This window comes from Podarcis vaucheri, assembly GCF_965113315.1.
Source record: "Podarcis vaucheri genome assembly, chromosome: 9".
Classification (NCBI taxonomy): domain Eukaryota; kingdom Metazoa; phylum Chordata; class Lepidosauria; order Squamata; family Lacertidae; genus Podarcis; species Podarcis vaucheri.
The window spans coordinates 52,137,055-52,151,732 of record NC_138767.1 but is presented as its reverse complement, the minus strand read 5'-3'; the positions used below and the strand labels follow the sequence as shown (position 1 = coordinate 52,151,732).

The 14,678-nt window shown below is 39.3% G+C and overlaps 1 protein-coding gene and 1 long non-coding RNA gene across 2 annotated transcripts in view; one reads left to right on the top strand and one right to left on the bottom strand.

Moving 5' to 3' along the window:
- Nucleotides 1-7,783, top strand: part of ENPP6 (ectonucleotide pyrophosphatase/phosphodiesterase 6) — a 29,259-nt gene extending 21,476 nt beyond the window's left edge. The window contains exons 7-8 of the mRNA XM_082237916.1: nucleotides 4,244-4,367; nucleotides 7,535-7,783. Coding sequence (XP_082094042.1) covers nucleotides 4,244-4,367; nucleotides 7,535-7,740 — 330 coding nt within the window. The 3' untranslated portion in view covers nucleotides 7,741-7,783. The remainder of the gene's footprint in view (nucleotides 1-4,243; nucleotides 4,368-7,534) is intronic.
- LOC309540786 lies at nucleotides 16-10,969 on the bottom strand. Its single transcript, XR_014223490.1, has 4 exons — nucleotides 8,425-10,969; nucleotides 6,904-7,049; nucleotides 3,615-3,696; nucleotides 16-1,201 (listed from the first exon to the last, which is right to left on the bottom strand). It is a non-coding gene; the product is annotated as an uncharacterized lncRNA (long non-coding RNA).
- Nucleotides 10,970-14,678: the final 3,709 nt, after the last annotated feature.

The following is a 14,678-nucleotide window of genomic DNA, read 5'->3' as shown; positions in this document are numbered from 1 at the left end:
GGCTATACAAGTTGTGACCCATCAAACAAAAGACAGGCATGAATAGTGGCCTGTCTGATGCTTCATAACTCCTCTGTTTTTTGTTTTTGTTTTTTGCTCTATAGCAAAGCCAGGAAGTTTAATAAGTCCCTTGTGGGCCACCATACATGGCTGATATGCTCTATTTCGCTTGTTGGGTCATAGGTTGTACTGACAGTTTGTATGAGTCGTTTTAAACTAAGGCTGTTTTTCAATATAACCGTATCTGGAAGAAAATTAAAGTTAACATATACTGTTTGAAAAGCTGAAATCACATTTTCATTTCAGGAATATAAGGAGATATTTACATCTATTTTAATTAACTGGTTTATTCTAAAATTCAAGGGGTCATGAAGAGTCGGACACGACTAAACGACTAAACAACAAAATTCTAAAATTATTTTCACAATATCTAGTTCAGGGTGGATTAGCATTCTACATTAAATATTTTCTCTCTCTAAATGTTAGAAACTTTGCTGATACTGGAGTAAGTATGTCTCTTCCTACTCTTAATTTTTAATTGTTTCTAGCTTTTGAGAATAGCTTTCCACTATACCAGTTGTTCCTGAACCACTTTCATTATTAACAGAACAGAATTTCAAAAATGGCTTTTTATTATATAGCGAATAATTGATTTTTAATTTCCTCCCTATCAAAGGGACTGTAAAATGGCTGCCAAACCTATCAAATATTATATTCAATATATTTTTAAGGTGTTATTGTTGAAAATGTCTCAGCAACTCAAAATGTTTTCTTCTTCTTCTTAACTGCTCCATCTCACATCATTTTGAAAAGGCATAAGCAGAACACAGATGTCAGAAATGTCTTTGTCATGTTATTCATCTGCACCATTTTGCATACAATCAGATCTCATTTTTAAGCTTCCTACCATATATAACACCTACAGGTGTAATGATTTTCTTGGCTTGAGAAAACCTTCAATTCTACATCTGGTCCTAAATTATAGCCCAGTGGTTAAATTCACTTTGATTTCTTGGGTAACACTCAAACTGTGGATAGCACATAGTGGTGGAAGATTTCTTGGGGTGGGGAGAGGGTGTCGTAGTCTTGTTGCTGAGCAACTATGTGCAGAGCTCTGTGGAGTGGGAAGACAGCCAACCAGAAGAGTCTCTGAGGTGTACTTGCCTGGAAGGAAAGCCAGCATCCAAAGTCAGGTCCAGTCCTAGGGTCAACCAAACAGCAATCCGTGTGACCAGACAGTCAAGGGGTCAGGGGATCTGATGGTCAGGGGTTCAAGACAAGCAGGAAGCAGCAAGGTTGGGCCAGGAACTGCAAGTGTTGTTACCAGCACCTGACTGCTGCTGGAAGCTTTGATTAAGAAAGCTAACACCAGCTGCTTCTCATCAGTGTCTCCTCGTTGAAGGCTGATCAGCTGCAGGTAGAGTCTCTCCACCTTCAGGCTGCTGTTCAGCAGGCAAAGCTGACTCCTGGCCCATAACAGAGGGACTGACAGTCTTCCAAATGTGGGAAACATGGTATAGTTGAATGCAATTTTGCAGCTCACAGGAGGAACAATAGTGTGCAAAATGAAAGTAAAATTTTAAATCTTTTTAGTAAAAGTGTGTGATGATGCGTGTGCCTACTTTAACAGATTATCAGCATATCATCCACCATTTTGGACACACACACGCACATATTTAAAAATTACAAAAGATTAAAATAAAACATAGTTTACGTGGGCCAGGGACACCAGCTGTAGGGGGAAGTTGGTAGAGCACCTCAGCCAGCTATCTTGTTCCAGTTTGTCTGTATCACCCATTACTGTCTCTTTTGTCTTGGAAGCCAATTGCCCAAAGCAGAGTTCATTAGAAGCCTGTTGACACCAGGAGAGCAGTCAGGCCTAGAAATCTTCTTAAATAAATAAAGCTGAATTTCCAACTCAAGACTATTTTAACCTTGGTTGCTGTGGTTCTTATTATGATTGTTCTGTTAGAGGACTCCAACACAGAAACATAGCTGATTTGGTAGGTGACTCCTTTCTTGCTCCCCATACCATATTCCTTCCATAAAGTAGTAGGGGCTGCCATTAAAACAATGGCCTTACACACATCTGGAGAGCTGTCAGAACTGAATTATGATTTGTTATTTTTTATTACTGCCCAACAAAAGATAGGTACAGTTACCTTGGGTTTGGGTTCTGCCAGTGACAAATATGCAAAACTTGAATGTCACTGGCACGACACATTATCACTTGTGTTGGATTTTAGGCTTATACAGTGGAGAGATGCATGATTTCTGCTACACACAGTTGCAGCATAAAATCTGCCACTGCCTCCAGTGATAGGGTGTTCAAATTCCCCTTCCTGTATGAGTGATGCCAACAAGAGTGAGCAATGGCTCGATCCAAAGAATGATGCCCTTCCAATTTATAGCTTCAGTGAATTTGAGCTAGTAACACAATAAACCGATGCTGGAATCCCTTTTGATTTTTATCTGCTTCTATTTATGATGAGAATCCTTGCCTGTCAGCACTGTAGTCATTAAAAAAATAAAAACCTTTAAAAACTCAGGAGCCCCTTGAGTATCCATACATTTCTCTGTATTTAATAGTCAGCAGATGTACTAGATAATTGAACAATTCTAGCTGACAAATTAAATCTGTTTCCTTTTCTCTATCTATTTTTACTGACAGCACTCAGAGTGAGCAAAGGGGAAAAATTGGCTCCCCCTTCTAACTCCAGAGCCCCTTTACACCGCTGCTCTGTTTAATTCATTTCCAGGCTGTCAGTGGTCTGCACAACGTCTACCACGTTTGCGAGCATTAACCTATGGCCTGCCAAGTCTTACCTAATTTGTAAAATAGTCGTATGCCAGCATGACATAACTTGTTAAACCTTTCAAAATTTGCTAGACGTTGCTGTTGGCTCATCTAGCAGCGCATCAAAACTAATAAATCAAAAGTGCCCTCTGCTCAGGTCCACGTATGAAGAAAATGCCTATCAGTGCCTGTTGAGAATGAAGTCCAAAAGCACAGCAACTTTCTGTACATAAAATCAAACATACTGAATGTATGGGATAATACATTCAAATGTATTATAGGTTTTCTTATTAAACCGATATGTCACCACTGTAATTCAGCTAAGGTAGAAGTCAAAAAACAGGGCCAGAGTTATCAGAATGACATTGGAAAATGGGGACTGTGTTAGTGATGCATACATTCCTGTAAAAGAAGGATCAAAGCCAGCTCTTCTCAAAACCATTGCTTGCTGCAGTTGTTGTGGCTGAAGTGATAAACCAGAGTTTATTGTTTAAAGGTGAATGTGCAGTGTGCTGGTGCACAGGGATAAAATTGGGCCACTTTTCTCTTTCCCATTTCTGCTCCAGTATTTGGCTTAGCATTATGTCCAAACTTGGGCTCATAGGTTGTATCTCTCCAAAAAAACCCAAAAGTTATAATCAAAGTTTGTTCTTGGCTTACTGGTACAGTAGTGTTTTGTTTGGTGGGAGACAAACAATGGCTTAATTGTGGTTTAAAAGATGCAGAATACAGAACAGAACTCTATAGTATGAGGGTTTATGGGGTAGCTGGAAGAGATACCAAGGCCTTTTCTTAAATTTCCTTGATGCTTACTCACATATATCTCCTTGATAGACGAGTCATCCTGAATTGTTTTCGCAATCATGGATGTAGCTTGGAAGGATGTCTGAGTTTTCTTCCTGCTCTTTGAAAAGATGAGGGCAGTCACTTCATGAAACACTACTGACCTGTTTGTGTTACTATAATACTGTGTAATGGTATTTAATCTATATCACCTAAATAACCAGTTAGACCCATTTACACAGGGCTCTCATCTAGGATGCCCTTCATATTTTTGATTTTACCAGCCCTATGTCTATGGAAGACTAAACTGCAGTGCAAAATTAAAACTAGCATGGCAATCCTATACAGTATGCACACTTATCTAGGGCAAGTCTCACTGAACGTGGGACTTACTTCTGAGTGGGCATGCACAGGATTGTGCTTCAGTCATTTAATGTGTAGGTTCTGTATTTGTAGCGCTGTATGACCTTTTGTCAAAGCAATTAAATGCAATTACTTAATTTAATGATTCCATTCTTTAGATCCATTCATCTGAATGATCACCTTTACTTGGAAGGAAGTTTAATTAATTCACAGTGGAACTTCTTCTCAATAACTATGTTCAGGACTGAAGCCCAAGATGTGTAACACACTCACGTTAAACAGAATTTCTTTCCCCTACAGAGCAAAGAAAAGCTTCCATTCTGGGAGAATGGAACGGGAAAAAGAGATGCCTGGCAGAATGGATGGCATGGCTATGATAATGAACTGATGGATATGAAAGGATTCTTCCTTGCATATGGGCCAGGTAGGTCAACTGGAGAAGTAGATAATCACCCTATTCCTTCCTTGCTTGCAACAGATGAAGTTTTTGGTGCTGTCTGTTGATTGTATGCGGACACGAGTCAATTGTGCAGATTCAGTCGTTCTGCTACAAGTGTGGAGAACTTGTGGCCCTCCAGATGTTGTTGGACTCCAACTCCCATGAACCTCAGCAAGCATGGTCAATGGCCAAAGACCATGGGAGTTGCAGTTTAGCAGTGTCTAGAGGGCCTAAGGTTCCTCACGCTGTGCAAATGAAGCAGAAACAAGAGTTACTCTACTTCCAACTTCTATGCCTTGTTTTAAACTGCTTGGGGAAATAGCATATAACTTGCCTTATCAGCATATTTCCAGCGACTTTGTTAAAATATATTGTCCTAGCCATTATGAACGACATAAGGGAGCACAACTAATAAAACGTCTTTCTGTTTAGAGACCACAGAATGAGAAAGTGTAAATCTTGCATAATATGGAATCTTATCTAAATCCTAATCCTAAATCTGTCACGAGCCAGAGCAACATACGCAGTATTTTTTTATAAAAATATTTATAAAAAAAATAAACCACAGTGGTTTGCAACAATATGAAATCCTAAAAAGTTAAAAGCAAGTTAAAAACCAAAAGAATTAAAAACAAGCATCACTATACCATTGTGGGGGGTGTACTCTTTATTGCCTGCAAAGGCCTGGTGGAATAGAAAGGTTTAAAAGTTGGCACAGAAGGTGCCTGCTGAATCTCTATTGGCAGGGTCTTCCGCAAGACTGGGCTGATGACACTAAAGGCTCAGTTTCTCAATGCTGTAAAATTATTTCCTTTCTCCTCCCTCCAAAATAGGGCAATATTTATTTTGTTTAATATTACAATACACAGACATTTCAGTTAAAAGTAAACCTGTTAAGTACGGTAGGTCTGTGTAAGCCGCCACTCAAGGATATATATTATAGTTAAAGGCAATTTTCTTTTGAAAGCTATGATAATTGTGCTAGGTTGAGAGGTTGCCAGTAGACTGAGATTTCATCAGCTACATTGGATGTTCTTGAGTAATATTGGCAGAAGGAAACATTTAGCTGTGCCCCCGTGTTTATCAAAAGTCTAGCTTGTCGTGAACTGTTTTTGTTCTTGGAGTTGCAAATTTTGGACCCCTCTGCCTACAGTCAAGGCTCTGTGTACTTTTTATTGTGTTAAAAGAATCATAATCCATCATTCAAACCTTACGGAGAAATTATCTCTCTCCACTCACAGTAAACAAGGAGCAATTTTTCAAACATTTCACCTTGATCCAATCCTTAAACTATTCATGTTACTTGTCTGTTATCAGAGGAGTATCTTTATTTGTAAAAGCATTGAAAACCAGCTTTTGTTGGAGAAATAAGTTCTTTCTACTGAACTCATCAAAAGTATTCCAAGCAGTACATTTTCATTTCCTGGAACCAGAGCAATTCAAAATTATTCAAGGCTAAGATGAAGTCTCACGGTCTATTCTTTGTCTGTTAAGCATATTCAGTCCAAAGTACATCCAAAGTCATCTCCCCCTCACAGAATGGGGTGGATAAGGTTCATTATTTCCTCAACTGGTATAAAAAAGGCTATATCACCAGCAACATATTCAACTGCCTTTGATTTAACCATTGTGAAAAACCACATCCTATAATTATAATTGGGAGGACTGAGTTGGTTCTTTATTATCAAGTAGGACCCAAACACAAAATGGTAAAAAACATGTGGGCGTGCATTTATACATATTCTTGCTATGTTATCTCAGTGTCTTACATAGGAGCATAATACCTTATATTGATTCAGACCATTGGTCCATCTAGGTCAACAGACCCTCTCTGAGGTGTTAAGACTGGAAGTTCCTGCCAACCTAGCAGTTCGAAAGCATGCCAGTGCAAGTAGATAAATAGGTACCACTGCGGTGGGAAGGTAAACAGCATTTCTGTGTGCTCTGGCTTCCTCCCATTGTGCCAGAAGCGGTTTAGTCATGCTGGCCACATGACCTGAAAGCTGCCTGTGGACAAACGCCGGTTCCGTCGGCCTGAAAGCAAGATGAGCACCGCAACCCCAGCCGCCTTGGACTGGACTGAACCATCCAGGGGTTCTTTACCTACCTTAACCTTACCTTGTTGTAAGCTGAAAATGCAACTCTTTACCTAGGCCTGTGACACCTGAGAGATATACTTTAGGACCCACTATATTCTCTTGATTGTCATTTGTTTTACCTAAATCATGGTGAAGGGAAAGGATCTTAATCATATTATTATCTATACTGGCTGGCAGCAGTTCTTCAGGATCTTAGGCAGTTGGCCTTCCCAGAGCCAGCCTGGTGATGCTCGGAATTGAAACTGCAAAATAGATGCTTAACAACTGAGCTGTAACTGTTTCCCATACCTGGGCATACTATGAGTGGGAAAAGAAAGTAAAACATAATGGAGCAAATATCTCAAAAGAAAATGTTAAGGTTATCAAGGATATGAACAGAGCTAATGTGGCACGACGGCCATATATGGAGAAACGGAACATACAGTCAAAATTACTTTGCAGAAATAAGCCTTAGCTGGATTCCGTCCCAGACCGATCCAAGATGGCAAGGACTGCAGCAGAGTTGTTACTGTGAAATTCATCCAAATTGGATCCTTCTGCTAGTGGGAAAAGTAAACTGCGGCATAACCTGAAGTCAAGATCCAGGGATGTGATTAAAGGCAAAAGAACAGTGGATACCAGACAACGCCAAACACAGAATACAGGATACCAAACCAACAACATAATGTTGCTTAAACAATACTTTTGGAAATATCCACACCTGCTCATGGTCCAGTCATTAGGTTAGGAGGTTCTTCCATGTTCTCTCAGATCCTCTGATATTGGACCAGAGGGCCGATTCACAACATGCACTAATAACTGTGCAGTAGTGACTGAAAGCAACTTCACATTGAGGCTGACTAACTGCTATAGTAAGCTTTCATGAGAGTACTATGGGGGGAAATGAACATTTAAATGTGGACCATGCTTGCTAACTTTTGTTTGTGTTACTAAAGGCTTCCTGACCTCATGCAAAAGTGAGGCAAACGTTAAATTTCAGGTGATATAAATTTAGCTTGCAGTATTGCAAAGTGCGCTACTGATCTAAAATGCCTCATTGTCATTTTGTTTCAGATTTCAAGTCTAACTTCAGAGCCGCGCCAATCAGATCAGTTGATGTTTATAATGTCATGTGCAAGGTTGCAGGAATACAACCATTGCCAAACAATGGGTCCTGGTCGAGAGTGCAGTGTATGTTAAAAAATAATGCCAGTTTGGCACCATCATTCCAGCGGAGCAGCTCTGTGCTGGCACTACTTCTGTTTGTATTGTTTGTATAACAGATCTTTTTACTCCGGTCCCAATACAATGTCAGTCAGTGTGTCCAGTCTTTTTTTTTCATTCGTCATTTGAATAGCAGTATTAACAAAATGCTGTCTGGGGAAGATTATACATATGCATTTCTAAAGCATCAAACCCAGCTTCACGTGTTTATAGGCACTAAGAAACATTATGTAAGCTCCTAGTTCTGGGGCATGCACTACCAATAAGGGGAAGAAGTAACATTTTCCATGGTATTCATCTCCAGGTCCCTAACCAGCCTCTAGGTGAAACAAGCACATGCTTAAGACTAAAAGGTCTACACGAAATCTAGCAATTCTGGTCCTAGAAGTCTTCCTGGCTTTGCATTTATCTACATGTAGAAGGTATATGGAAAGCTCCATTTGCTGATTAGACAGCCACCCCCACTTAGGCTATCCCTTAAGCCAGGTGTGGGCAGAATTAAGGCTTGAAGGATCTACTCCACTTGTGTCCCCCACCTTTAAATCAAGATCCATCAACCTGAGCCTGGTACAAAAGACTCTGAGCTCAGTGTAGTACCAGAACTGAACTGACCTTAGAGTCCTTCCACAAAATAGATCCATGGTTTACTACTACCCTCCCCAGTGGGTCTCCCACCCCATTTAATGCTTAATTTTTGTTATTATTGATCAGCTGGGAACAAGAAAGCTTTGCTGATGTACCTCAAATTATCCAGAGATCTACCACTTGAGCCATAAGCCCTTCTCTATATGCACCAAGCATTTGTTCCTAAACCAATGATGTTTTACTTGTCTATGGCCTTCCCTGCATTTCTGCCTTAAGCTGAAGACTTTGGCATTTGGCACTGAAATGGTAAACATTTAGATGAGACAAAGTCTCCTTGGTTTTACCAGAACTTAATGGCAATGCCACTCAGCTTCAGATAAAAGATCCAGGTGCTAGTTTTCTATCCTGGCATGGAAGTTACCTCACAAATGTCACAAGTCACTTCTTCATTCCTGTTCTGTGCTAATGCTGTAGATCGGTATGATTTTATTTAGCTTTAGCTTTCTTTAAAATATTTCCAGTGGGAAATAAAATTAAGAGTCCCTACTCTTTGGAAGTCAGGTAACCAAATTTAAAATGTGTTTCCAACTTAACCTAATGCCAGAGCAACCATGTGTGATTAGCATTTCCTTGCATTAAGGTCATTCAGATAATTGAGGTTTTACTGTCTAGAAAAGGGAGAGATGCCAAGCCCTTCCTCTCTTTTAAAGAGATAAGAGTGCATTCATTCACCATAATTGCAAGAGAAAAAATTCCCTTAACAGCTTGAAACACCAGTGTGAATGTTAAAAGCAACTTTTGAAAAATTCTATGTAAAATTAAATTTTGAAAGATTAAATATTCAAAATTCTTCATAGCTTTGGCTTCTTTAAACAGACGATGTATCAAGGATTACAACTATGCACGAGCCTCTGCATGTCTCTGTCACATAGACACAGATATTAATCCTGACAGAAGAGTTCTGCAGTAACTGGTAAACCTTTATGCAATTTTTTAAAGTTCAAGTGAACCATCAAATCCATTTGAAGGAAAAATAAATAAAAGAAAAACAGTCTTTTGTTACCAAGCTATTGAGTATACAAGGCAATATAGTTCTTTCTAAGCATTTGCAGTAGCTGGGGAACAAGCATCTATTGTTTAAAAGTCTGTGTCGTTCATTAATAGACCAGGCACTTTGAATTCTTTGGAGCACTCTCCATGCCTCACCACTAATAATAATAATAATATTTCAAAGCCATCACAAAAATTACTGAATTGCAAGTCAATTTTTCAAGAAGATACCCAAACAGGAAGCACTAGGATATGCAAACAGTACAGAAGTCCTTTGTGTTCTTGTGAACATTTTTTTTTTGGTATGCTTTGCCTTTCATCTTCTTCAAACTTGAATACATTTGTGCCATCCTATATATGTTTACTCAGGAGAAAGCCTCTAAGTTCCACAGGGCTTACACCCAAGTAAGTGAGAGCACAGAATGGCACTTTTTGTTTTCTATATATACAACGCGAATTTAGCATAACACTCCATTCATAACAGCTGAATTATCCTGGTTTGCACCAGAAGGGATAGAGTTTTGAACTGAACCATTATTGTATCTGTATAGAAAAGAAGTGCCTTTATTGACTGATGCTGAGCTTCTTCCACAGTAATTGTGGTGGGACAGAGTTTTCAATATGTTCCCAGTTTAATGGGTGGGGGGTTGTGCAAATAGATACAGCATGATACCTCACTAACATGCACCCCAAAGATATCAGTCATTCATAATGGAAACAGAGAAGTAGCTATTCTTAATGTTGAATGACCTTACGAGGAATGATTTAACTACTCAGTATTTTTGTGTCTTTTGTACTGATTGATGTTATACCTTTTTTTTTAAGTCAGAGATTTGCACTGCAGCATTCTAATGTGTACGTAGCACAAATGGATATGTGTTTTTAACATATAGATAGGGTAGGAATGGGGGCAGGGTTTAAAGAAACAATGAGTGATGTTTGGAATACTGGTAAACAATAGACTAATATAAAAAAACCAGCAAGATCTTGATATCTACAGTATTACGCATTATTGCAAATACAATATGTTTACAAAAAAGCACTAAAGAGCTTGGTCTAATTGTGAAATCAAGGCAACCAGCTTGGCCCACTTATCTGGGCCAAGAAAAACATTTAACATTTTTAAAATAAAAAAATACCAGTATCATAATCACAGCAGGTGTGTGGGGTTTAACACTTTCCTTCCCTGCTGCACTCCTGATGAAATAAAATTGGTTCCTCTGAAGCTACTATTTGTACCAGAAACGAATCTTCCATTAGGCTAATAGGGGGAGGAAGGGTCGTCCCATGAAAAATAAAGTGATTTTCATCCGAATCACTGCAGGGGAGGAAAAACTCCTCCTCCTTGCTATGATAACGATGATGATGAGACCCCCCCAAAAAAAATCTGAGCTGCTATTTGAATTATTAAAAAACCAGTTATCTGAAGTGTAAAGATACATCTAGCATCACTTCTACTTTGACCCTCAGTGGTAGGGTTTTTCCTTCCTCTTTATAATTTATACACTGCTTGATTGTTCTAAAACCTGTAAGTGGTTTACAAGAAATATTAAAAATTGGTAACCAAGTTTTGATTTAAAACTTTCTGGTACATGGGTGTGGCCAGGAGCCAGAGTTTAGGGCAAGTTTAGAGGCAGAGTGTGGCAAATTTCAGAATACTGTACAAAGAGGTAGAAGGAGTAGCAAAAGCTGTCTGTTAATTCTGGTGTTGGCAGTCATGGTAGGCTTAGCTTGTCTGAGCATATCCAGAAAAGTGGGTGTCAGAGCAATTGCCACTTCCATGCTACTGTGTTTCTCTGTCACCTGCTCCCGATTCCCAACCTCTCTCAGTATAATATAGCCTATGAAGTGTAACCACAGAAGAACCACACATGTCCCCTGCTGCAGTCTTGCATGAGCTGGCATGTAAAACAGCTTGCTGTTCATTTAGCTTAGTATGTGTGTAGGTGAAGCATGCACACTAATAATGTAAAGATCCCTCTGCAACTTTTCTTCTATTTTTTGCAGGTGATCTGCCAATATTTGCAGCATCTACACAAATAATTCTGGCACCTTGTCCAGAGATCAAATGCTGATCCCCCCCCCTTTGGTTTTTTTTCTTTCTTTCTGGTTGGCTACCCTACTTAATAGAAAAGAAATTGTCAACAGTGTTGGAGGGTTATTCTGATTATTCATCAGCTTAATGAATGATAGCTGTGGGTTTTTTTGTTTGTCAAACAAGGACATAAAGGTGGAAAACGAGAAATAACTGAAGATAACCTAAGTCTTTACAGTACAATTAAATTTTGAATCTTTTGCCATTTCCTTTCCATGGCATGTATGAGCTCTACAGCTATATGAAATGAACAAGCTGAAAATGCTTGTGGGGGGTTGGGGTAGCAGTAAAGGCTTTGCTCTGTTTTAAATAGAATCGTAGACACTGTGCTCATTTTATAATCAAATTCTAAAAGTATATCTGCACATCCCCAATTGTAAAAAACAGGGTAGTGAACATTGTTATCCACTTCCCCCCTCACAATAACGCTGAATGGTAGGTTTGTGTGTGTAACTCTCCTCCCCATCAAAGAATCAGAAGAAACCTTCAAACCCCACCTTATTTTAAAATAAAAAAACAGGAGGGGGGGGACATTGGTAAACACAAGGGGGATGCTTGAGGCCACCCTGCTTTTGGTAATGAAAACTGCATTAGGACATGAAAACAACTGTGTATAATTAAATATATTGCTTACACGTATGTATGCATGTATGTATGTATGTCAGGCTAATGCTCAGAGACAAGACGAGAATTTCCTTGCTTATTATACAGCTCTACTTTTCTACCATTTTTTTTACCTAACTCAGAGCTCCCTCTTCTGGCCTTACTTAGGCCTACCCTTCTATATTAAAAATTCAAATACATTTAAAGTTAACACACAAAGAAAGGTTTCTCTCTTTGATAAAAGTCTGAAAAGCAATACTCTAAAGTACTGTAGTTATTATTCTAATGGCACCAACATGCTTTCAGAGAGGGGGAGAGGATAACAACATGAAGAGACTGGAAGCACTGCCAATATGAGATGTAACAGGGAAGCGGACTCTGACTGGCTGCTTATAACAGTTCAAGAACGACCACTGTCTGGTTTCAGCAGTTTATTTTTAAGGAACTAGAGCAGGCTTCCTTAACCTCGGCTCTCCAGGTGTTTTTGGCCTACAACTCCCAGGATCCCTAGCTAGCAGGACCAGTGGTCAGGGATGATGGGAATTGTAGTCTCAAAACATCTGGAGGGCTGAGGTTGAGGAAGCCTGAACTAGAGACACACACTTTCATATCCTGGATATTGTATTAGCTCCATGAATAAGAAGGACACAAAAGTAGTCAACTCATTTTCAGACTTCCTAGGGAAATTTGGGCATCAGTATATTCTATGAAGAACCAAGAGTATCAGGCATGGGAATATTTGGTCACGGGCAAGCGGAACCATAATTTACTTTCTAACATGCAGAAAACCAGGCATACTTAAAACGGGGGTGGGGGGTGGGGGTGGGAGTTTCAATTTGGTTGGAAAGCAGTGATTATACATGAAGGGGGAAAGCCAGACTATTCAAAGTTTGGAAAAGAGGCGTTAAGAGCAATGGAGTGAAGCCAGTGCTAACATCACTCATCCAAGTTATGTCTTCCAATTCTTTATATTTAATACATATTGAGATGGATTTGAGGCTGGTTCACACATTGCCTCAACATGTTAGCCTGCACAAATTGCAGAGCATATGAGTGAGCCTTGGGCTTAAGCAATCTCCTCTTGAATGTGAAAATGGGGCCTAAACGTCTAGGCTCAACTAAGGCATCTATTCACCGTTAAGAAGAAATGGATGCATAATGTTTACTGGACCTGGTATAAACATGAGTATGCGGAGGATACACTCATGTATGAGTACACATATGGTACTCAAATGCTATTGGAAATGTGAGAGGGCCTTTGTGAAGGAAATATGTGAACATACTTTCAATACACAGAACTATGGAACTGCAGAATGTGTTCTTTCACTGAGTTTATTCTTCTAACTTTCTAAATCACTAGCTCTTCCTTTTCTTTAATAGACACACTGCTCTCAATACACTTCAATACTCTTTAACTCACATAAATTTTCCACTTACACACATATCTGTCATCCCTTCTTGGTTAAGTTCCCACATTTATTCAAACTTTAAACTGTTGCTCTTTTAACTTAACCTTTTTGTCCTTTTATGGACCATTGTCTGCTGTGTATCCCTTTGGAACATGTTCCCCTCCATCCAGCATACTGGTTTGCAATTCAGTCTGTTTTAGGTAAGGTGTCCCCCCCCCGTTTTTCTGTTACTCTCAACTGTCCTCCTGCTACCCAGCGTTGAATGGCGGTGAATGAACTTCTCACTTTGAATGCATTCTCCTCAGCTTCCCTCATTGCGAGATCATTTCCCACCTAATTTTACCAATGTAGCTAAAAACCATAATTTTTCTTCATACTGCTGAGTTCCTGTTGCCCCTCCCTGCTGCTCTCCTCCCTTAAAGCACTTTTCAGGTCCACCTCACAAAGCAGTTTACATAAAATTATAAAAAACAGTAAGCATCATTCAAACAAAAAAGGCAACTGTTTTTGTTTTGAAGGTGCTTATCTACTTCTTTCCTGTTTCCCTCAGGGCAAGACTGTTCTATGCGGTGGCAGTTAGTAGAGGTAGGCTGAAGGGAAGCCCTAAGAGCTGCATGGTGGTAGCTCTCCAAAATGGCTCCTAGCCTACATCCATATGGGACCCCAGAGAGTTTACAAAAGGAGTCATAACAAAACTTGCGCTGAGAAGGGTATTAGTTGTCTCTCACTGAATAGATAATGTGTTTAGGCAACACAAAGCTAGAATAACTCAATGAAGTGATTTAACAGAAGCCACATCTTCATGGCATGAAATATGAGAGGAAAAAATACATGACTCAACTAAAGCTAACAAGATAAGTCACCCATAAGGGAAATAAACAAGTTCGGGGAAACATTCTGCTCTATAATGATATTTTATAAAACCCAAAGCTAAAACATGTTGTTATTAATGACAAACAGGATGTTTTTTATATATATATATTGTAGTATCATAAAGATATCACATACTTGAGGGAAAGGGATTCCTTACCTGCAAATCTCTGAAGAGAAACAAAGTCCATCACAATATGGTGTCTGTACACAGTGAAAAGCGAGTCACTGTTTTTGTTCTAAAGTTATAGGTCACAAAGGTTAATTCCTGTAAATACAGAAAGTTGTGTCAAGTGCACCCAGTACCTACAACAGCAGGGTCCAATTCGATACTAAGTCATCCATCCATCCAAGCACATTGCTAGACTTTACTTACTGACAA